Source organism: Gymnogyps californianus, chromosome 2, assembly GCF_018139145.2.
Source record: "Gymnogyps californianus isolate 813 chromosome 2, ASM1813914v2, whole genome shotgun sequence".
Taxonomy (NCBI): domain Eukaryota; kingdom Metazoa; phylum Chordata; class Aves; order Accipitriformes; family Cathartidae; genus Gymnogyps; species Gymnogyps californianus.
The window spans coordinates 145,740,018-145,762,830 of NC_059472.1; the positions used below are offsets into that span (position 1 = coordinate 145,740,018).

At 36.8% G+C, this 22,813-nt stretch overlaps 1 protein-coding gene across 1 annotated transcript in view; it reads left to right on the forward strand.

The window, feature by feature from the left end:
- Positions 1 to 1,362: 1,362 nt before the first annotated feature.
- Positions 1,363 to 22,813, forward strand: part of SLC39A12 (solute carrier family 39 member 12) — a 33,901-nt gene continuing 12,450 nt past the window's right edge. The window contains exons 1-8 of the mRNA XM_050892373.1: positions 1,363 to 1,632; positions 5,604 to 5,885; positions 8,390 to 8,597; positions 10,933 to 11,135; positions 15,613 to 15,784; positions 18,489 to 18,661; positions 20,540 to 20,692; positions 21,905 to 22,015. Coding sequence (XP_050748330.1) covers positions 1,363 to 1,632; positions 5,604 to 5,885; positions 8,390 to 8,597; positions 10,933 to 11,135; positions 15,613 to 15,784; positions 18,489 to 18,661; positions 20,540 to 20,692; positions 21,905 to 22,015 — 1,572 coding nt within the window. The remainder of the gene's footprint in view (positions 1,633 to 5,603; positions 5,886 to 8,389; positions 8,598 to 10,932; positions 11,136 to 15,612; positions 15,785 to 18,488; positions 18,662 to 20,539; positions 20,693 to 21,904; positions 22,016 to 22,813) is intronic.

Consider the following 22,813-nt stretch of genomic DNA (forward strand, 5'->3'; position numbering starts at 1 on the left):
CTCCATAGCAACTGAAAACTTTTCAAGGCAGCAATAAACTAATCCTTTCCAGCTTCCAGAGCACCATCAAGGAATTTTAAAAACATTGGACTTCCAGCAGCTAAATACTTCTGAGGATTCAGAAGGCCACAAAGCTAGATACACAAGCATTCTTTTTCCCTTCAGAAGGTAAGAAAATAATGTTTAGAAATAAGTGCATCCTTGTAACAATGATACATAGTCCTAACTGCTAACAGTAAAATATATCTAAACACCAAAAGATTTCCTAACATCTAAAAACATAATAACCTTTATCGGAGTGAATGCCAATTTGAATTCAGCAGTTCTTTTTTCATTTTAAATACTTTGTTAGCAGAGTTTCCTTTAAAATAAGACACACACGTATCATATTGCAGTTAAAAGAAGCTGAACTTATGTGTGGCTGTTTAACACATGTACATTATCATCTGAAAATGTATGTCACTGCCAGCATCTGCCCATCAATAAAATAAAAACCTCTTTGTGGAAAACAGAAGTGAAACTCTTTTATGTTTCTTGCGCTTTGATATTGAGATAGATTATTGTTAAAGCAGAGGCAACGGTATATTAGGAACGATAGTGACAAGACAGATTTACAGTACAAAATGTCTTTTGCATCTAGAATTAACAAGTTAAACTTGTTGCTTCTGGTGTGTTTATTCAGAGTTCTATGAATGAAATTATGACCTCAGTTTTGTAACTCTTTCATCTGATCATAAAATGTCACTAATTTTTAAGTACATCTGTTCATTCTTGTTTTGTGTTGTATAGCTGGAGTTTGGTAATGTTGGTAAAGTGTTTTGAAAATAAAGCCCGCTCTATATCATTGCCGTGTAACATAATTACTGCACATTCATATCAGAATTAGACTAGTAATCCTTATTTACAGCTATTTTTGCTACTAAAAACCTGTTTCGTAATCGAATGAAAGTGAAAGCTATGGTATTTTCCTGTTCTTACTGAAGAGGATTATTAGTGAATGCAATAACATAACACTGAAATGAAAACCATACACTTTACTTTTATGAGGAGGGAAGGGCACTTTGAGTCAACCTCTTGTTAGTAATTCTACAGAAGTTTTAAGGCCATGGTTGTCTTAGTTTCCTGCTGTTCTGGGCTGTAAAGCCCTTACAGGTTCCCTGTTGTTCAAAAACAGCTTGTCACTGCAAATCAGCTTAGCCGACCAATTAATAAATCCTTTCAAACATATTGCATTCACACTAATTAAAGGGTTGGGGTTTTTTTCCCCTTTACCATTCAGATTCCTCAGGTTTCAAGTTTAAGCTGTGAAGTGCAAACAACAATCCAACATTCAGTGCAGATCACGCACTGCAGGAAGAGGAGATGTGTTTTCTGACCAAGCATCCAGCTCTTGGGGTGGTATGTTCTGCTTTCATATTCAGCGTGCTCATTGCTGAAGGACAGCCTGGGGAAGAGCATGGGCAGGATGGCAGCTATGCTCCCAGCCGAGGCTATCTGATGGAAGTTTTACGCGTTCTTTCAGCTGACAACACTGAGCTCCACATGAACCACTCACGAGAACTGGTCAAAATGTTACTGGAGAGAGCTGAGTGCCCACAGCGGATTTATGGCATGCAAGAGGATTGTAATCTGGTTAGTGCTTCAATTAATGAGGGATATCTTTACAGGATCGTCAGTGAGTTCTAAAATTATTTATTAGAGTGATACTCTCCTGAATACAAAACCTAAACGTGTAAAGGGCTTGTTGTTGCAGCAAAAAATTGTCCCTGCTTTAATCATTTCATTCTGAATTATTATTATTTATTGTTTGAGCTCATGAAGAGCTATTCCAAACATGATGGGCATTCCTTAAAAATGCCATGTTTCAGTCGCATGACAATAATAATTTTCCTTTAAAAGTTGTCAAGTGTTTATTTTCCAACAAAGATTTTTGTACTTTACCCTGATCTAACTATAAAAGCATGAGCTTGAATTTGGGACACAGAGGATTTCCACTGTGGAAAGACATAAGTAAAAATTGGGGACCAGTTCTGCCACTTTTTTTTTTGTTCTGGATTTTAGTTCATAAAAATAAAACCCAGACAAGATTGTCTCAGATTTATGTGCCACTTCAGTGAAATATTCAACATCTAGGGGAGGGTTTTGGTAAGCAGTTCAGGTCAAGGGAAATCAAAGGCAGAACAATGGATCTACAAATCCAAATTGCAAGTGGAAATAGTCCAGGGTACAGCTTCACAGAAGGTTTGGTTGTCTAGTTGAGTTGAGAATATTTTCAGAACTGATTTCCGATTTGACAAAGAAAGGAACAAGTGTAATAAGATTGTAGGTTGTGGTAGGACGGAGACAGTGGTAAGTGAGCAACTTAGCTGAAAGGGACTACAAAGGGCTTGGTCAGTCTTGGCTTTGATTAATGTTACTCTAGCTCTAGCATTGTTCAGTGACCTACATACAGCAGAGTGTCACTTTATATCAGAATGATGAAGATGGTCATAAAGGTGAATGCTTTCACAATATACTATTCTTGGCAGACTGCCAAGAAAATGAAATGGAGATCTTTTTCTCCTGTGCAGTAGACAACTACTCACTTAATTGGCCCTTTCTGCAAACGCTCCCATTTTTCATGAGGCCCACTGTGAAATTTCATACATAAATAATGTAGGTGCCTGTTATTCCCTAAATGGGTAATTTTTATGAAAGAGATGGTGCAGTTTTTCTCTTTGTACATATGGGCAATGGATATGTACCAGATATGGACCCAGATCAAAATCTGGGAATGTATTAAAAAGTAATGGGTACAGAGTCCTAAACTTCACAAAACAGGGGTCTAGGCCTTCTTGTTCTCCCTCTTGGTTTTGCTTCTCTGGATTGCCATATTTTTTCTTGTATTTGTGATGTATTTGTGGAGAGCATGCCCACTGTGTCCTTGGATGGAAGAAATCGAAGTGACACTTAGCTGGGGCTTACTTTGGTCAGGACTTCCACTCTGTTTAGGCTTCATCATGGAAATTTCCTGTGGGAAGAATTTGAGGACTTTCACCATTTCCAGTACTTCTCAGTGTTGTCTGTGTCAGTAACACTGCACACATCCTGCACTGCCAGTGCCACATGAACACGGTTGTCTATAGAAAATCCATGAGAGAGAGAAGGCATCTTCAGTCACATGCAGCCCACATGGCACTGTGCTGAAATCTTCCAAGATGATTTAACAAGATTTGGTAAACCAAGACAGCAAAAACTGTGCAAGAAGCATTATCTTTCAAGATCGTCAAAATTTGAAACAGAATGCCCCACCTTAGCTTGGCATTTTCTTTCCCATACTTGTTGGGAATAACTAATTGATTTCAAACTCAACTCTTCCTTCTAAATCCAGGATTCCGGTCACAGGATCACACAACAGCCCAGGTTGGAAGGGACCTGGAAAGATCATCTGGTCCAACCTTTCACATGACTTTGTTTTCAGATTTTTTTTTTTCATTTTTAATGATGTCTCCAATGGGTATTTAAAAGCAGTGAAGTTTAACACTTTTTTAGACCCTTTTTTGGTTTGTTGTTACGTATTAGCCCCGAGACTCTTTGGGCAGGGGCTGGCAGCTATTGAATGGCATCTGACACTGCTTTATCTCCTAAGCACACAAAAGTCATATATTTCTTGCAGTGGTAAGATAATTTTTTCTAACTTCTGGCCTCTTAAACAAAAGAAACTCAGGGTTCAGTGCCCAGGTTCAAAGTTGGCCTCTTTTTTATAACAAATAAGCATTTCTAAACCAAGGCCATGCAGATGGTTACGCCTGTAAAATATTAGTAACAGCAAAATAACCAGTGATGAACCAATTTATATCCTCTTGATATCTCTTCAAGGATCACTCTCTATGGGCTACCCATATACTATGGAGTAGCTGCATCTTTTACAACGCACCTGCTTCCTTCCAATTAGCAATTTCCTTTTCAGTCATCTTCCTTGCAAGAGCAAACAACAGCCTCACTGATTGCAATTTATCTTCACTGGGTTTTGCAGTGTTATAGAAGTCTTTGAAAATCTTCCACTACATGCAGTATGTTTATTGTATTACTACTGAATGTTTGAAAAGGCTGGTTGACTAACTTGGGGTCTTTTGGGACAGAAAACAGAATAGCTGTATTCCTCCTAGCCCAAATACTAATGCTGAGAGACATGCATTAGAAAAAGAATTATAGATCTTGATAGACAATGTAGGCAGGGCACAGTGGATCATACTGTAATCTAGTTTATTTATGAGGATAAATATTTAATTTGGCAATTACCATCCACAGTTCTCTTTTTTTTTTAGACTGAGTATTTGTGAGAATTTTTGTTAGAATTATTTCTGTTAAAGAGTGGCAGCTCTCTGAATTCCTCCAAGGATCACTGGCTTCTGAACATGACAATGTGTGTTTGATTCTACTCAGCTTCTGTGTAGAAAAATGAACTAACATACAAGGTGAGCCACACCGACCAAGACATCATGCTTGTAGCCACAAACAATTTAGTCTGACAAACTAGGTTCTGTCTGGATTCATGAATTTATTAGAGTGCAGTGTTGATCATCCCATGATACCTTCATGTGTTGTAGTTTCTTCTCTGAAATGTACAGTCTGGCTGCTCTACCGTAATAGTGGAGATCAGCTGGCACGCCTATAACATGCTTGGAAAGGAGCCAGTTGGAAAAAACCAGCTACACAATGAATGACAATAGTTGCAGGATCTCTTCAAGAAAGATTCTTTATTCTGGAATTGAGTATCTTATTTCCCATAGCCTGACATAGAGCTCTATTAGTCTTCTGGTCTAATTTTAAAGACTGACTTTTGCTTGAGCTGCCAAAAGTTTCTGGAAAATGTCTTTGTATCAAGAAAAATTGAGGCGTTTACGTATATATATATATATGTATTAAAAAATCTGTGCTCAGATAGAAAACCTGCACAGGGTGAGTATATCATTTCAATCCCTCCTGAAATGCATTTGGAGGACTAAATGGTGTTGAGACATTGTGCTGGCTCTCTGCACTGGACCGAATTGTTCCAGTTAACAGAATTCACTGAGAAAAAATAAAAATAGCTGTATGATTGCAGGGTCAATTAATACTCTTAACAATGCATTGAATATGATGTAACTTCTGTTTACATACCCTGAATTAACTACAGTCCAGATACTGTAGTGTTATAACACTTACAATATAAACATATACAGAATGCACAGGTGAAAATATGAATAGCCCTAGCCCTTATCTAATATATTTATAACCAGAAATATAATCTGTTGAAGCCAGGGGAAGACTTTCAGTTCTCTACAATGATTGATCAGAGTTAGTCCTGTTTTGTAGTGAATTTTAAATCCCTTGGATACTTGAAATTTCTTAAAAACAGAAGGGGGTCTGGAAAAAAACACGGTGTGATCATGCAGCCATAGAACTGCAATGAATTACCTGCACCCTCCTCCTGCCATTCCATCAGCCTGCATCTGTACAGGCTTAGGTTCGATCCTTTAAATATAAGAGTTGAATTCTCCTGTTCTCCTCTCTAATTGTATTTGCAGATGACTGGCAATGTGTTACTTGAGTTGAACTTGCATTTTTTTTTTTTTTCACAGTGCCTTGAACCAGATGCTTTGTTACTAATAGCTGGTGGAGATTTAGAAGACCATCTCAGCGAAGAAGTATTTGAGAGAATTTCTCTTATTCTTCTCTACTACATTCTTCATCACAGGGATGTGTGTTCTTCAGAACTCATCTTGAATAATAAGGATTATAAATTTTACCTACAGAGTATGCTTAGTTTAAGACATGATGAAGACTGTTATTATTTTTCACGGAATGAGACTGAAGATATTTTGGCTGCAGTAAGACAACATTTTAAAACTTCTGAAACCCAGGTAAAGAAAACATAAGTAAAAATAACTTCATATTTATTACTAATATAATGCCTTTAAGCTAGTTCAGACATTGTGTCAGTATCATGGTCCTCCAGAAAACTGGTAGATAACAGTGTGAGAGCACAGGCTGAATGTTGGTCTTTTGTTGTACGTGCTGTTTAATACTAGCCTTCTCCTTGACTTGCTCTTGGCATGTGCTACCTAGCACTTCCACAGAGTCCGCTGAGACTTGGTTGGGGAGACAGTGGATATTAGGGACCATTCCCAACAGGTAATTTAGATGCAGTTGCCCTGCTTAGGGCAGAGGGAAAAGAGCATAGCTGTGCAATATCGTGCACTTGGCTTCAAGGACAGAAAGTACTTTCTCATCTCTTGTATTTATTGGTATAGATATACTAGCAGTGATTGTATTTAAATGGTATAAAGCAGAACAGCTCCAAAACTGATCTGGCTGTATAGCAGAAATGCTGAATCATTTTGCTGTGATGAAAACCTTGCCAGGCCCTGCACTTCCATGTCATCCAAAGCAGGGTGGAATAAGGAATCTGTCCGAAGATATGATGGTTTCCTTCAGTTGGGACACATAAATTTGTGGCTAATTACCTACCAGCACGAATATGCCTTGTAGAAAGACTGATACAGATAAGGTTAAATTTAAAGTTTAAAAAAAAAAAGCATATTGAGTATATTCAGCTGAAGAGATCCTTTTTAAGTCAGGAAACATGCAGCGAGTTTTCTCATCACTGTTTACTATTCCTTATCTCAAGTAGGGTCTATAAAATAATAGAATAATATTCTAGAGTTTACAATCTAAATAAAAACTGTTTTCCTTGTAATGAGCAATAAAATAAGTTTTTGCGAGATTAGATAACTCCTAAAGTACAGGTTGACCTCCTGTGAGAAGCTCCTTAGATCTGTTCATAATATACAGTTAAATTTGGTTTATTGCAAAGTTTGAATTTGCCCTTTTCTTTTATTTTCATTAGATTTTAATTTACACCATACTGTAGTAGAGTTTCCTACGCAAACAGAAGATGGCTAGGAGTCCTGGCTGTGCAGCAGAATGTTGAGGGCCTCCAGTTCCTCTCTCTGTGTTCTTTGTGTAATCGTTTCCCATCATAAATTATTCATTGACCAGTACTTTTGGTTCTGAGTCTTGGTGAACGTGCCGATTTCCAAGAACTCCAATGGTATCTGGGCAACTGTAAAGAGGCATCGGTGGGTATTTGGCATGTCAAGATAGAATAACAATCCATAAAGTGCTTTACTGTGTGGTCTCTTTGTTTATGCTGGCAGTATAATCAGTTGTCAAGCCTGTTCAGTAACTGAGACTTCACTGCTCACTGACATGAGGGAAAAGAGGGCTTTTTTATGAAAGTTTCTCAAAACATCATAGACTACCTAATGCTTAGAATCACAACACTTGAGTTATGGAAAAGGGCCAATGATGCAGGGTAGTAATAGAATAAAAGCATTTTTAGTGGCTCTTTATATGTTTTGGTTTCACAGAAATATCCTCAGTCATAATTATTTATATTATTCAAATAATATATTATTTGAAATGAGAGATTAAATTTTGGGTTGTGGAAATTTAAATGTGTAATGGATGGACAGGAAAAGAAATACCAGCCTCCCCTCTGCAGTGTTTAAGGCACAGAGAGAGAGAGATGAGTATGTCTAAAATAAATTATTACTGTACTGGGTCATTTAGTTGACTTTTCAATTTAGTTAATATGGGTTAGAGACAAATGAACTTAAATAATTTTTGCCATTTTTTTTGTTTCTCTCAAACCCCAACTGTTTGCAGTGAAAATAAACAAGAAAGGCAGAAATGGAAGAAAACAGGGATAAGTTTCCAGGTAACTGAGAGAGCTGTACCCTGCTCCCTCACTTCAGACCTGCACACATCCACACACATGGGTGTACACGACTGTCTACTGCTCCTGTTTGGTCACCCAGCAGGGAAATCACCCTTTATCTGCAGAATTATATCTTTCCATATTGTCCCCAGATAACTGCCCCATAACATATTATTGATTCAATTTAATAGATAGGGAACTAAAAACATTAAGAGAATTCTCTCTGAAGTTTGAGATAAAGAGTTAAAATCTGTATTATATGAGTCAATTTCTTGTGCTTTAATAAAAAATCCTCCCTTTTCTGCCACTTTCTGGAAGTAGATGTAGATGCAATTGAGGAGGACACAGGAATAATAGAAACAGCATGAAAATAACACTAAGCAAAAATAACCTCAATGAAGGACTGTACTTCTTCCCTGTCAGACACTGAGTAAAATTTCAGGCTTTTTTATTATATGCCTGTTCTCCTGAAAGTGTCCTCTGTTTTGCATTTGCTGTCCTGCTGTCAATTACAGCTTTAATCTTAGTATTTTTTCTACTCTGCCTGTCCGTGAAAGCGTTCTCTCCAGTTTCTCCTCCTGTCACTCTGATTATTTAAATGGAGGTGACCAGGGTTGTCTTCATGCTGTTTTCTCCTGATTTCAGTGTGTTGATGTGAGTACTCTGGAGAAAAATGCTGATATAATGGACAGAGATGGTGCTGATGAAAACACTCTTCCACGGCTGGCTGCTTTAATCATTACTTTGGCTCTCCAAGGAGTCTGTATGGGGAAAGCAAGTTTGCCCTCCCCAGAATTCTTTATAAAATATATTTTCAGTTCTCTAAACAGTACCACTGAGCTCCAAGTGACAGGTAAGCTATTTATTCTTCTCTAGTTGCCTTTTGCAACACACATTTGATGTAAACTGTCTTTAAATGCCTAAAGGACTTTTTGCACTTCATTTTAGACTTAAATGCCAATTTCATTTTACAGCTGTTAAGTAGTCTTTTCTAAATTTAAAAACAATGTTGGAAAATAAACTCCCTATTTTGATAATTCTCTGAGAGGTATAAAACAAATTGTTACTGGCAAGTGTTACCATCACATTAATTTATTACTTAATTGCTCAGCACAATCTGAACTACCCAAGAGAGCTCTGAGAGTAGCAATCTATCTGTGAGGGCAGAGTTCACTGGGGCCTCATTTACATTGCTTCTTTATGCAGATCTTTATACATTGCAAGACTCATTTAGGGGTAGATGGGATAATTCATGTATAGTAGCCAGATTAGACACCTTAGCCACTCACACCTCAGTGTAGATGTAGCCCCAGAAGAGATGAAATAAATAGACACAAGCCACTCTGTTTTGACCAAATGCTCTGTGATATCTGCCTGCTGTACCTGAAAACATCTTGATGATTTGTGCTTCCCTACCCACCTTCTGATCTTAGTACCTACCCGGTCAGTGAGTCTGGAATATGCAAAGTTCATTTTCTTCAGGAGCCCTGTTGCTAGATGTATCAGAAATGCTACTTAACCACAAACAAATAGAAGTATAGGAGAGTTCTGAGTGGTCCAAAAAAAAAAAAAAAAAAAAAAAAAAGAAGAAAACACAAGTTGAGCTCTCAGCAGCTGAGAGCTGCTCCTTGTTTGTGGTAACTGCTAATAGCAACACTTTACAAGCTTTTCAAAACACTTTTAAAAAGCTACATTAAGTAAGGGTTAAAACAGCTTAAGAAGTTGAATTAAGCTTAGGTAAAAACATTTTTACCACTCTTAGGTTACACAGAGGTACAATGAATCACAGAAGTAAATAATAAAAAGAACAAAATCCTCAGCCCTAAACTTGGACTCCTAGATTGTACTTTCATAAACTGGTTTTGCAGCAAAACCCTTCCTTTAAAATTGCCAAGCCAGATCTTCTAAAATAATTGACTCACAAGAATGGATGGAGCCATCTGGGCATAGTGCTACTAGATAGCTGTATATGGTGAAATCCAGGCCCCAGTGAAGACAATAGCAAGACTTTATGGTTGGTGGAGTTAGGGTGTCATTCAGAGAAACAAAAAAATATTCTTAACCAGTTTGTTACAGTGTAAGTATATTTTAAGCCTAAGCTAATTAAATTGTCCCTTTAAATTTATTTAAATTCTTAATAGTAACTGCAGGAAAGAGCAAGAAACTGGCAGCATGGAAAAAAAGAAAACAAATCTAGTTGCAGCTCCGTTCAGTTCTGTTTGCTCAAGACAAAGAAAGTAGACAAACATCACAAGCCTTTTTGTAAGATTTACCATTACGATTATACCATTTGCTTTTTCTGAATAACAACATTAAAAAATAAAGGATTATCACATGGAAACATTCTTAATCTCATTGATCTAAATTCCTTTGAAATTAATTTGTGGACTGCTTTTGTTTCCAATGGACAAACTCAGGTTTACAGAAACTATCACTATGGCTTCATCTTGAAAATGCAGGGGTGAAGGAAGGTGATAAGTAAGACAGGACAGAGCATGCCCCCTCATATAACCAAGCGTTTCATCAGCAGGCACACCCATTGCACTCAAGCTATGTCATGGGATACATCCCTGCACTGTCTCAGATTTGGATTAGGGATCCTGGCTCCCTCCTTCCGACTTCAGTGCTGTAAATAGGCATGCTTCCAGATTAACCAAAGGAGAGAGAAAATCCGCTGCCCTGTGTTCCACTTCTGAAGTGTGAAGGGCAGCATAGCATCCTGAAGATTGCTTTCAGGACACCCTATAAAGGATCTGTCTTCCTGGTCTTTCTGGACTATCCGTATACCTGGCCATGGCATCTTAGCATGGTGTTACATTTACACAGGAAAATTTGAAGAACAGTGAAGCTATTTAGCAGTACTTTGTAGATAACTTTGGCAGAGTTCGATGATTAAATGAAAGATGAATTGCCTTTCAGTCACATCTGTTTTCCTCTGAGATAGTCATAGGCAAATATCTGAGTGTGGTACTGTAAAGAAGGAAAGGCTGAGTAGATAGGTGTCTTGAACTTCTAGAGGTGTTAAGCGAAAATTACCTACAGTACCAAACTAAGGAGAGAAAAAAGTATTAAAATGAGGAGTTGAAGTAATGTTAAAACTAACAAAATTTTAACAATTACTTTTGGTTTTACCTTTTTAAATGTGTATTTTCCCATGGTAACATATCTGTTTTCTAATGAATTATTAGAACTAGAACAACTACTACATGTGCTTACAGCCAAAAAGACCTGCACTGTAAATGGACAATTCCACAGTCACAAAAGAAGACGTTATAGTATGGCAATCAGAGATACTGGAACCAGAAATATTCCAGTCAAAGGAAACCATACAAAAGGAGACTATCTGAAAGGTTATTTTGAAGATCGTGAAAGGAGCACAGATTGGGACCAGGTTAATTTATTTTTATTTTATTATAGTATTGGTCACAGAATTTCAGTGATAAAAGTTCAAATTGGTTTGCAAACACTACATTATTTCTGAGGTAAAATTTATTAGTTTCAAAAAATCATGTAGATACTGATAAAAATATATTTTTATATAGTTATTTTTGTTTAAATATTAATTGGGGGAAGAACTTTATGGATGTTGAATGTGTGATTAAAGTAGCTGGGAGGGGCTGACAGAATGGTTAGTGTTACGCGGAATCAGGTGTTTCTTCAAGACACAGAGGACTGTAGTACCATGGCTTCAATGTTTTCACACATTTATTAGAGATTTCTTGTGCTTTTATGTCGCAGAGCTTCTAGGGCCCCTTAAGTGACCTTGTAGAAAGAAGGGTTGCTCTGTACTAAGGAAAAAAAGTAAATTAAGGTTTCTGCGTAAGTTGTTTTTAAAAGGCTTCTGTAAACTGAAGATTGGGCATTTCCAAATGCTTTTAATAGCCATCTATGGAGTCCAGAAGCCTCCTTTAGAAAGTATAGACTCTGTAGAACAGAACTTTAGCTACTACCCAGTATCCTCTTTGAGGGCTTTGAAGGAGAGTGGCTGATTGCAGGTGATTTTATCCTTATCCTAAATATTAGAAAATAAATAAATTTTGTTTATAACAATGATTAAGATGGTAACTGACTTCCATCCTTTAGACAGGAAGACATTCCTTAGACAAAAAAGGAGCCTTCAAAGTATATGCTTTGTATATATTTTGGCGTATATATTTGAAATATATACTTCAAAGAATATGTTTCTATTGTTTTCAGTTCTTTACTATTTAAGTTAACTCAAAGACAATGTTTCTTCTCCATTTAGGAGAATAAGCGAGGTATAATTGACTTTTGCTGTGTGGTCATTTTATGATGTGGAAGTGAGACAAATGGCATCTGGTTAAATACCATTTTGATAGATATTCATCTGTGTAACTTCATTGCATTTGGAATACATACTGTATCAACATGTTTATTTCTTTCCAGCTGACCACAAAAGAGAATCATGCTGATCAGCATGACGAGGCGTTTAATGGGGTCTCAAAATAATTTTAATGAAGGTCATTTTAAATGTGTTTCATATTAATTTTAAATTATGAAGGACAAAAATCAGTAGTGATACTATCTGTACAAGGAGTAAAATTGTTCTCCAGCAATAGAAGAATTTATAAAACACAGTTTTTGATTTCTTGAACTTCTGAGACTGACTGTAACTCAGAAGATAAGTGCGCAGGGGAGTTATCTGAGGCTTGGGAGTCAAACTGAGAGCCAAATATTCTGTATAGATGAAAAAAATCACAATGAAACATCTGGAGAGAAGATAACTTCTCTTCTGTATTAATTCCTAGTTTCTCATTTTTATTCCATTCCTCTTCTTTCTAGCTATGTCTATTTTCTTTGACATATCATTCCATTAGAAGGCTTTGTGTTTCAGCGTTGTGTTGCTAATTTTGTCTCCTGCTTTCTGCACATATCTATGATAACCATTGAGCTCCATTAGTAACAGATGCTGCTGCATATGAGGCATTGACTCGTTTATGGCTTGTGTTTGCTAACTACATTAAGACCTGTAATTTGATTTTTAGATAGGAATTATATTTTGAAACATTATCACAGAAAAAAGGTCACTGCTTTCTTTTTAAGTCATCATTGTCTCTACTGATTTAAAAAATGCATATAAAACAAGTAAGTAGCAGATGATCTAACAAGAGCAATAATATTAAGTTCCATTAAACTACGTCACAATATCTATGTATTCTTTTATTATTCCTCATTAAAGAAACATGGATTTTGGAAACCAAAATCATCCCTCCCTCCCTCCCTCCAGTTTTTCATATGAGAATATGCAAATTTGATTTACTTGTTTCTTCAGCGTCATCCTGCAGGAGTACGCACATAGTAGCTTTACTAATGGAGACTTAGTACTCTGCCTCCCTATGTTAAAAAGCTTAAAAGGCTAGGGCTTGCAACTGGAAAAGATGCAGGTTCTCATGCCTCAAGTCTTACAAGAACATTTTACTAAATAAGCATTAAGAATTACTTTCGTATGTGTGGGTGGACAGTTTATTTTCCAGATGAGATCTTGCTTTTGCATTTAAAATTTCTGATAATAAAATCACATTAAAATTTAGATTCATAGTAATCCTGGACCTCATCTTGTCTATCCTACTTCTCAAAACAGGGCCAACATCAAAGTCAGATCAAGTTTCACAGGGTTGTGTCCAGCTGAATTCTGAATGTCTCCAAAGACAGAGATTCCACAGTCTTTCTGGGAAACCTATACCAGTGATCTATTGCCCTCATTTTGATGGGGTTTTTTTAATAGCAAATTGGAATTTTCCCTGCTGCAACTAATACCTATTGCCTCTCATCCTTTTGCTGTACACCTCTGAGAAGACTCTGGCTCTATTTTCCTATAACCTCCATTAGATAGTTGAAGACTTAAGATACCCCCCAACCCTCCTCTTCTCCAAACTGAACAAACGCAGATCCCTCAGCCTCTCCCTGCACATCATGTGCTGTGGTTCCCAAGCCGTCTTGGTGGCCCTCCATTGGACTTCCCTCAATTTGCCAAGGTCTTTCTTGTACTGCTGGTTATTAAACTGGACATAGTCCAGATGTGGACTCATATGTCCTGAGCGGAGGACAATAATCTTTTTCCACTACCTGTTGGCTACGCTCTTGCTAATGCAGCCCAGTATGCAGTTAGCCTTCATTGCCACAAGGGCACACTGGTGACTCGTGTTCAAGTTGTCTGTCAGGACCCCAAGGGCTTTTTCTGTAAAGCTACCTTTCAGTCAGTTTTTCCCAGCCTTTGTTGATGCATGGGGTTGTTCTGTGTGAAGCACAATACATTTTTCTTTGCTGATCTTCATGAAAGTCTTGTCAGCCCATTTCTTTGGCTTGTCCAGATCCCTCTAAATGGCAGCCATGCCCGTCAACATATTGACTACTTGTCCCAGTTGGATTTCATATGTGAATGCAATTTGGTGCACTCTGTTCCATCACTCAGGTCATTGGTGAAGGCATTAAATAGTATCTGTCCCTGTACTGACCGGTGAGGAATGCTGCTCATAACCAGGCATGAGCTAGACTTCCAACTTGATACCACTTGTTGGTGTTTCCTACTTCTAGAGTCAAAACCTGGAGTCAAATCCTAGTCACTGCCTAGAACAGGCAAACTGAAGGTCTTTTCCAATATGGTAGCTCCTGAATTGTCTTCATGCTCTCCTTCTGCTTGGAGGCAGAGCAGACTAGATCCAGGTGGCAAGATCACCTGTTGTCCTGAAGACTTGAATGTGGTATTCAGAACAAATGTATCAGTACTCAGTTCATTCAGTTTCTTAGTGAGCTACAAGGCATATTTTACTTTACTCATGGATGAACAAAGGCAGGAAGGTGTTGGGTTTTAATTGCGTTATTTAAAAGTAATTACAACTTTTTAAATTTAGATAGTAGTTTTCTTTGAAAACAAACGTAAGCTTCAGTGATCAGAAAAAGAATATTTAGGAATCCCTTGATTCTCAGATGCAGACTAATTTAAATGAAAGAAACAAATATTTATTTTTAATTGAATCACAACTAATCAGATGAGATTAAGAAATTAAGATTATTGCTTTAAGTGAGATAGCATATTTGATCTGGACTTGGTCTTTTCAAAAGTTCTTACAGAAATTGCCACTAGAACTGTTCTAATGCTAACTGCTCATGTTGTTACTAGAAGTTTCATCCTGGAGATGAAAAACCAATTCTTCATGAAAATTTTTCAAAATGCAAATGTTCCCGAGAAAAGTTCCTTTTTTGAGAGACGTTCCTAACACGAACAAAAAGTAGTTGAAATTCTTAAGTACCTCTAATAATATAATTATTAAGTAATCTTTAGACCCATTTAGACTATGTAACATCTAGTTTGCTGACCTTAAAGTGACATGTCATTGTTAAAAGAATTTTAAAAAACAACTTAGTTCCATATCTTACTAAAGATGCAGCACAAGGACAAATTTCAGTACTGCCTTGATACAGGCAGTATCTTACATTAATAGCATTATTATTGCTATTAATGCAGTCTTACATATATAGCTAATAATATGATTTGTGTTAGCATTAAAATTTTTTTGTTAGCCCATATGACAATAAAATATTTAGAGATATTATTGTGTCAGATCCTCATGATATTAACAGGCTTCAATAGAAATTGTGCTACTTCATCCCAAAGATTTTTGTCTTTCTGATATATATAGTAGTATCAAGTTTTAATTGGAAAAACAAAAAAGAATTCGAAGTAATTGAAGTAATTAAAGTAATTTAACCAGAAAAGAGTAACAAGAAAAAACAAGTTTTTTCTAGGCTGTATAACCCTGTGTTCTTTGAAGATTCCATATTTAACCTCAGCATTAAATGCAGGTATATGCAACACATTCAGTAACTGTATATACTTTTCTACATAGGTTTGTTTCTCTGCCAATGAACTTGTGAAGATATTTGTAAAAAACGGTTCTTCCTCCATTTCTAAGGACCACTTCAAGCAAATCAGTCCAGCTATCATTCAGCAACTATTAAGTTGTTCATGTCAGCTTCCTGACTCCAAGCAGACAAAGCTTCCACCAACAACTTTGGAAAGTGAGTTATGTTGTTATCAGTAAAGTATTGTGAAAGTTCAGATAAAGGGATGCAGGGGCTTAACTACTGGAGACATTTCATTCATTAATAAACTCAAACCAAAACACGAGATCTATGCACTCTGTAATTTATACACTCTATAATTTCATAGCATACATGTCGGATAATAGTACTATACTGAGAAGTGAGGGGATTCAATGGTCTCAATTTTATATTAGACAGAATTCTGTTTCAATGTGTAAGGTTTTAAGCTTTATTTTCTTCATTTCTTAGAGGACTGCTTGATGCAGGCAGCAGGTGAGCCATGACAGGTCCTTATCAGTGGGTTGCTGGGCAGTAATGACCTATTTTGTGAAATTTCCACCAGGTTTATACTGGAATCATTACATCATTCTTACATAGAGCCCCAAGGTTATGTTAGCTGACATTTTATACCATGATGTGGCAAATGCTTGATATAGATAAGTTCTGTGTGAATGTTGCTGGGTTTTCATGTTGTTATGTTTTACAGCAGAGAAGCTTTGGGGTTACTACTGTGGGAAGAAAAACAACCCGAAAACCAATCACATGGGCAGCAGGACTTGTGTGATAGGCCTGGAACAAGAACTGAGTTAGAGTATAATCAGATTGTTTCCAGTAGCAGTCATAGCCCTCACATGCCACTGCTTCCAGAGATTTCTGCCCCATCTGTTCTGCTGATTCAACTTCTTCTGTAATCAAACCACCTATCGAAAAAAAATCTGAATCTGATCTGACCTAAGGGCTTCTTAATGTGTTTCCTGGTTTTGTTTTTACTTTAAACCAGCGATATCTGGGAAGTGGTTACAAACCTAGGTGTGCTGGTGTATTACAGGGGGTATTAATTTCAGGGGGAGGATTTGGGAGCCAGGAATGAGCAAAAAGGAATGGGCATCTAACCATAATCACCTGCATCTAGAGCAGCACTTTTAGGCTACAAATCAATGCCTTCAATATTTTTATCCTAATATCTACATGGCCAGCTCTAGATGACTAGATCTTTTAGGAGCTAGTAAGCTTTCCCCATATCCTGCTGGCCAACGATCCTTACAGAACAGCACTTTCCATCTCTAAATTCTATCTGTACTTTAAGCTACACATGTTAAGCAGCTTGTGGGAACGAGCTGCGCTAGCATTCCATGGTGTACAGATTAATTGAACTATGACTGTGAATTAAAAAAAACATGTTAGATAAGGGCATGGAAGGACACTCGTGGATATCCCAAGAATGGTTATAGGAGAAAGAAACATACAGAATAGGAAGAATCATTATAGCTCCCCAGGAGGCAGCAGTCCTTCTTTCTTTTGTTATCCTTCTTCTCATTACCTGAACACCTTGCAGTCTTTACTGCTTTTATCTTTTCTATGCTACACCGGTATGCCCATTTTTCAGATAGGGAATCAAGGGTCAAAGAAAGGAACTTACCCAGGTCATATACAAGATTCATGGCAAATTCACAGTTGAGTGACATTCTCCCAAGTCTAAGGCCATCAGCCCAATCAATGACATTTTAGTGATCTCATAAAGGTGAGAGATCTGTGTAGATGAGAAGAGCTGAACTATTCAAACACAGAATGGAATTAAGAAGAGCCCTTTCTGCAGCCCTTTCCCTGTGTTTTTTGGCAAAGGAAGGTTTCCATGACCACAGGGACACTTCTGCTGGCTTGAGACAGACAAAGGACTTCATGTTTGTCCTATGTGTGACCTAGTGACCTGAGCATAGGCTCATTAATTTTATTCTCAGTTCTATTTTACTGACAGGCTGTGCTGTTTTGGCTAAGTCACCAAGGCCTGACCTTCCATAAATATCTACTATACCCTTGTATTTGGATGTGCAGTCTGTGAAATTTACTGTCTGATTTTATGAGGTGCTGAGCACTTGCAGTGCTATTAAAATGTGAAACATTAAGTGACACTTTTGAATATTTTGGCATTAGTTCCTTTATGTCTGTTTCTCATCAGTGTTTTACCTCCATCATAAGACTTTCATACAGATTAATCAGGATTCATGTTGTGCAAAAGGTTGGAAATGTGAGCAGCGTGTAACTCTGAAGAATTATAAGAGTAGCCTTCCAAAAATCCCAGTAATCTGGGAAAAATAGGTTGGTTGTCCTGGTGTAGTAACTAAAGGAGTGTATGTCCACAGCACATTTGTAAACATAATTTGGACCAAAAAGTTTATGCTTAGAACCTAAATTAGATGCCTACATTCATCTGAGGTTTTAGGCCTTGGTTTGTTTACTGAATATGATTTGGTTAATAATGCAGTGTGGACTGTAAAGATACACAGGTGTGATGTGAGGACATAGAATAACAAGCATAAATCTGTTAAGAGACAAAACAAATGCAGACCAGCATTCACTGTGCTGCTCTGAGTGTCTCTAATCTGCACAGTCACAGCCTATTTAGCTCTTTAAGGTCTGAAATTTGGAAGCATTAGACTGTATTACCTGTAAAGCCTGAAAAAATGAATGATTTTTAGGCTTCCAATTCTGTCATCTGTATCACACATGACTAGAAAAATCTATGTGGCACAAGGCATCACTTCTCCTCTGTGTGCTTGTACACAGAGGTGGCAAAACATAGCCTCAAAAACAAATACCAATACAAAACAAATACTGAAACACAAATACAAATACTGAATGATTAATGCCCTTGTTTTGTTTCATTTGTTTTCCCCTACAGAATATGGTTACAGCACTGTTGCTGTTTTACTTATTACTATTGGATCTATGTTTGGTACAACCCTCATTTTATTTAACTCCTGTCAAGAAATCTACACGCTCATTTTACAGCTATTTGTTGGTTTGGCTGTTGGGACCCTTTCTGGAGATGCATTGCTACACCTTATTCCTCAGGTAGGTAATACACACTTTTGTGTTTTTAAAATGTTACATGACACATGCGTGCGCGCACACACACACACACAGAGAAAAGTTTCATTTAAACCTGGCTAATGCTTATCTATTTAAAAACAGAGCTTTCCATGAAATCTGTGAACCAACTACCCAGCATTCCAATTACATTTGCCCTTTGTAGTTGTCATGGTTTAACCCCAGCCAGCAGCTAAGCACCATGCGGCCGATCCCTCCCTCCCTGCCCTGCTCCCAGTGGGATGGGGAGGAGAATTGGGCAAGAAGGTAAAACTCGAGGGTTGAGATAAGAACGGTTTAATAACTAAAGTAAAATATAATACTAACATTAATAATAATGAAATATAATAATAGTAATAATTCTAATGAAAAGGAATATAACAAAAAAAGAAGAGAGGGAAAAAAAACCAAAACAGTGATGCACAATGCAATTGCTCACCACCCACTGACTGATGTCAGAGCAGTGATCCGCCCCTCCCGGTCAACTCCTCCCAGTTTATATACTGGGCATGACGTTCTATGGTATGGAATATCCCTTTGGTTAGTTCAGGTCAGCTGCCCCGGCTGTGCTCCTCCCAGCTTCTTGTACACCTGCTTGCTGGCAGAGCATGGGAAACTGAAAAGTCCTTGGCTTAAGATAAGCGCTACTTAGCAACAACTAAAACATCAGTGTGTTATCATCAACATTATTCTAACAATAAATCCAAAACACAGCACTGTACCAGCTACTAAGAAGAGAATTATCTATCATCTCAGCTGAAACCAGGACAGTAGTTCAGAGAGAGGTTCCAAGTAGTAAGAAGCAGAAATCAATGAATGGTGAATTCAGAGTAAATAAGGTTCCGATTTTCACAAAAACTTTTCAGAAAACCCACAAGTCCAGTGCAAGCCAGGTTTCTAGATGTTTATTAAACTCTTTCAAGAGGCAGATTCTGTTATGCATTTTAGGAGAAATTGTTCAAAGGTTGTACAAGGCATCCACAGTCCCCTCCACACATTGTTCCAGAGAACCAGGGGCTATCAGCCTAATTAATCCTGCTGCCTAGAACTGTAATAAAACGGGTGCTATGATTTTTTTCCTAAATTAATAAAATAAATTTTAAGAATGGGATAGCGTGAAAAACAGAACCAAATTTTCTATTGTGTATTCATTTATTTTTGACTGAGTCTCCTCTGATATGACACAACTGTTATGAGTACACGTCAACTGGTCATTGAAAGAAAGCTTCACACCTTCACTTGAGATTCTGGTCAAAATGTTCTTTGTACTCAATACATCATCTCTGGAAGCAGAACTGGGGGAGTCGTTTAAGGAAGGCAATTCTCAGTGAATGTCAGACAAATGCATTTCTTTAAGAAACACCTTTTGAGTGTGAAAGTATTCTCCTTTACCAGTTTTAAGTCAAGTATCCAGTAGTCTTTAAAGTGCCCACTTTCAGAACAAAGGGGGGCTACCATGCTGTGCCACTGGGGAAAAAATCCCACCAGCAGAAAGCTGTATGGATTATTTTCAATATGAAGTTTACATCTGAAGATGATGCAAGTAACTTTTTAGACTTTAAAGATCAATATACTCCAAACAAAATATACCAAATATATATATATAAAAGGGCAATTTCATAAAACTGTCTCTAAAAATAATGTTACTTTCACCATTGAGAGAGGACGAAGCGTAGCAGAGGCTCCTAATAATTCATTTCATCTATCTACTATTCAGCTGATCAGCTCAAAACACAATTTAAATTTGAAAGAGATGGCAAAAGAAAATTTTGAGATTAAATTGAATTAACACATTATGGATTACTCTAGCAAAAATTAAAACATTGCCATTTTAATTTTTTTTACTTTATCTCTTTTTTTTAGACTCTTGGTTTACATAAACATGAAGCACAAGAGGTAGAACATTCCTATGAGGGGAAAGAATATATTTGGAAACTTTTGGGAGTAATTGGAGGAATTCATGGATTTTTTCTGATAGAAAAGTGTTTCTTTCTTTTAGTAACACCACGTGACCAGGTAAAGCTTTGTACAATTTGTCCTTCAAAAATTCTCTTACTTTGAGATTCTACAGTGCACAAAATGTTAAAATGATTGTGGAAAATAATTATCATTTGTATGAATTAAATGAAGCATTAAAAATTGCTTTCCAAAGTGCTCCTACCAGACTGACCTTCAATTTCTATTTTGCTTTGCTCTATGGATTTTTTATGCTTCATTAATGTGTTCCATATATTTATAACTCAAGAAGGTAACAGTTAATTGAGTGTGTTCCATAAGCATACTTTCATGACTAGCACTGGAGCAGGTGAAGAGTATATATCCATATGAAATAGCAATGATGACAGTTGTTTACTCTAGGCTCTGTTTGAAGAGGAGGAAGACATAGATGTAAGCACACGATATTTTCAAGAACTATATCTTAAAATTTCCAAATTGTTTTTGACCCCTATCCCAATAGATTTGAAAATCTAATATGTATGTTGCAGTCAGTAGAACCCAATCTTATATTAATAATATCTCCTTGCTCACTGCCATGCTTAGAGTAATTCTATTACTTCATTTCAGTGTGGCTGGTGCCTGAAAATATGATTATGCACAAGGATATAATGTAACACAAATTGTGATGGCTCATTAAGTTTCTCAGCATGGGAGGCTATCTTAATGTCACTTACGAAGGCTAAGCCTTTGCTTGTTCTGTTTTACAGAGAGTGTTTAATGACTGGCCTGATTTAGATACATAGCAATGAGTCCCTATTCCCACCCTCTTTGAGTCAGCCATAAGAATATTATGTGAGATTAATAGAATGAGAATATTTTGATGATGGTGATATTTTGTTTGGTAAAAAGTAGTCCTTTTTGTTACTTATTTGGAGAGAAGGGCTTTATGATCATCCCACAAATTTTTAAACTTGTTCTACTGAGAACTAGATGAATTCTCAAAGTTAATTTTTATATCCATCTCAGCTTCAAATTTTAATCTTCAGTTTTAAAACAAAATAAGTTTTATCAAACCATTATGATTGTCACTGATTTATCTGATTCACTTTTCAGGGTTTTTTTTAACCAAATAAGCATTAGGAAATGTTGATGCCAGCCAACAATCTTTTTCAATAGGTTTTGTTTTGAAAAAAATAATTCTTATAAATGCTAAACTTTCACAAAAGGCTGAGAAAGACTGCACCTGTGTTCATTGGGTCTCAGAACTAATTGCAAAGCATCTTCATTCAGCAGGGCCTTTCTTTAGTTAATGGGCACTGGGGACATTCCCATGATCTTCCAGTGGAATCTGAATTAAATGAACATTCAGGCAGAGGCAAATCTACTTCAACCATACAGTTGGTAGGTTACCAATATGACATACTTCCCTGATTTTATATCCTTCTTTCTCTGTTCCTCAAAAAAATGAAAAAAATTAATGTAATAAATCAGTATTATTTTTCAGTCTTTATTGATTTGTCTTTTATTACATGACATGATTGTCAGGAATCTCTAGATTTTGAAGTTTATAATGAGCTTTTACAGAGATTTCAAACACAGATTTTTACAATAACTTTTCTTAAGTGTGTATCAGATTGATATAACAATATACTTCCTATACTACCTTTTGTTGATAAAATTCTTGAAGGTTTTCCTCCTCCTTTCTTTTTAAAAATTTATCATATGTAAGGGCAGACACTTCCCGTGGGAAAAACTTCAGGATTTTCTGCAGTGAGAATTGAGTGCATAATTAGTGAACAGATGAAATCTTGGACTGTTCTTGGGCATTTTTCCACAGATTTGAAGAGTAACATAAACAAGCTGGATATCTAGGAATGGTGCTTACCTATAAGAAGTTACATAATTTTCCATTGGTCTGTGGAGAGTATCCAGACAGATATATCTTTGCAAACTGAATTGACTTATACCTTTTAACTTGTTTTCTCTTTTTCCCACACATCTCTTCAGTTTATATGTAGTATCTAGATACATATAACCACAAATAACCATAATTCCTGGTTATTTAAATCAGAATCTCCAGAGATCTTCTATAATATGAACTCCATTTTACTAAAGCAGTTGTGATGGGTAAGAGCCTCATGAGCCACTGCTAATCTCTCAAACACAGTTGGGAAACTCTCAGTTGAATGCAGAGCAAAC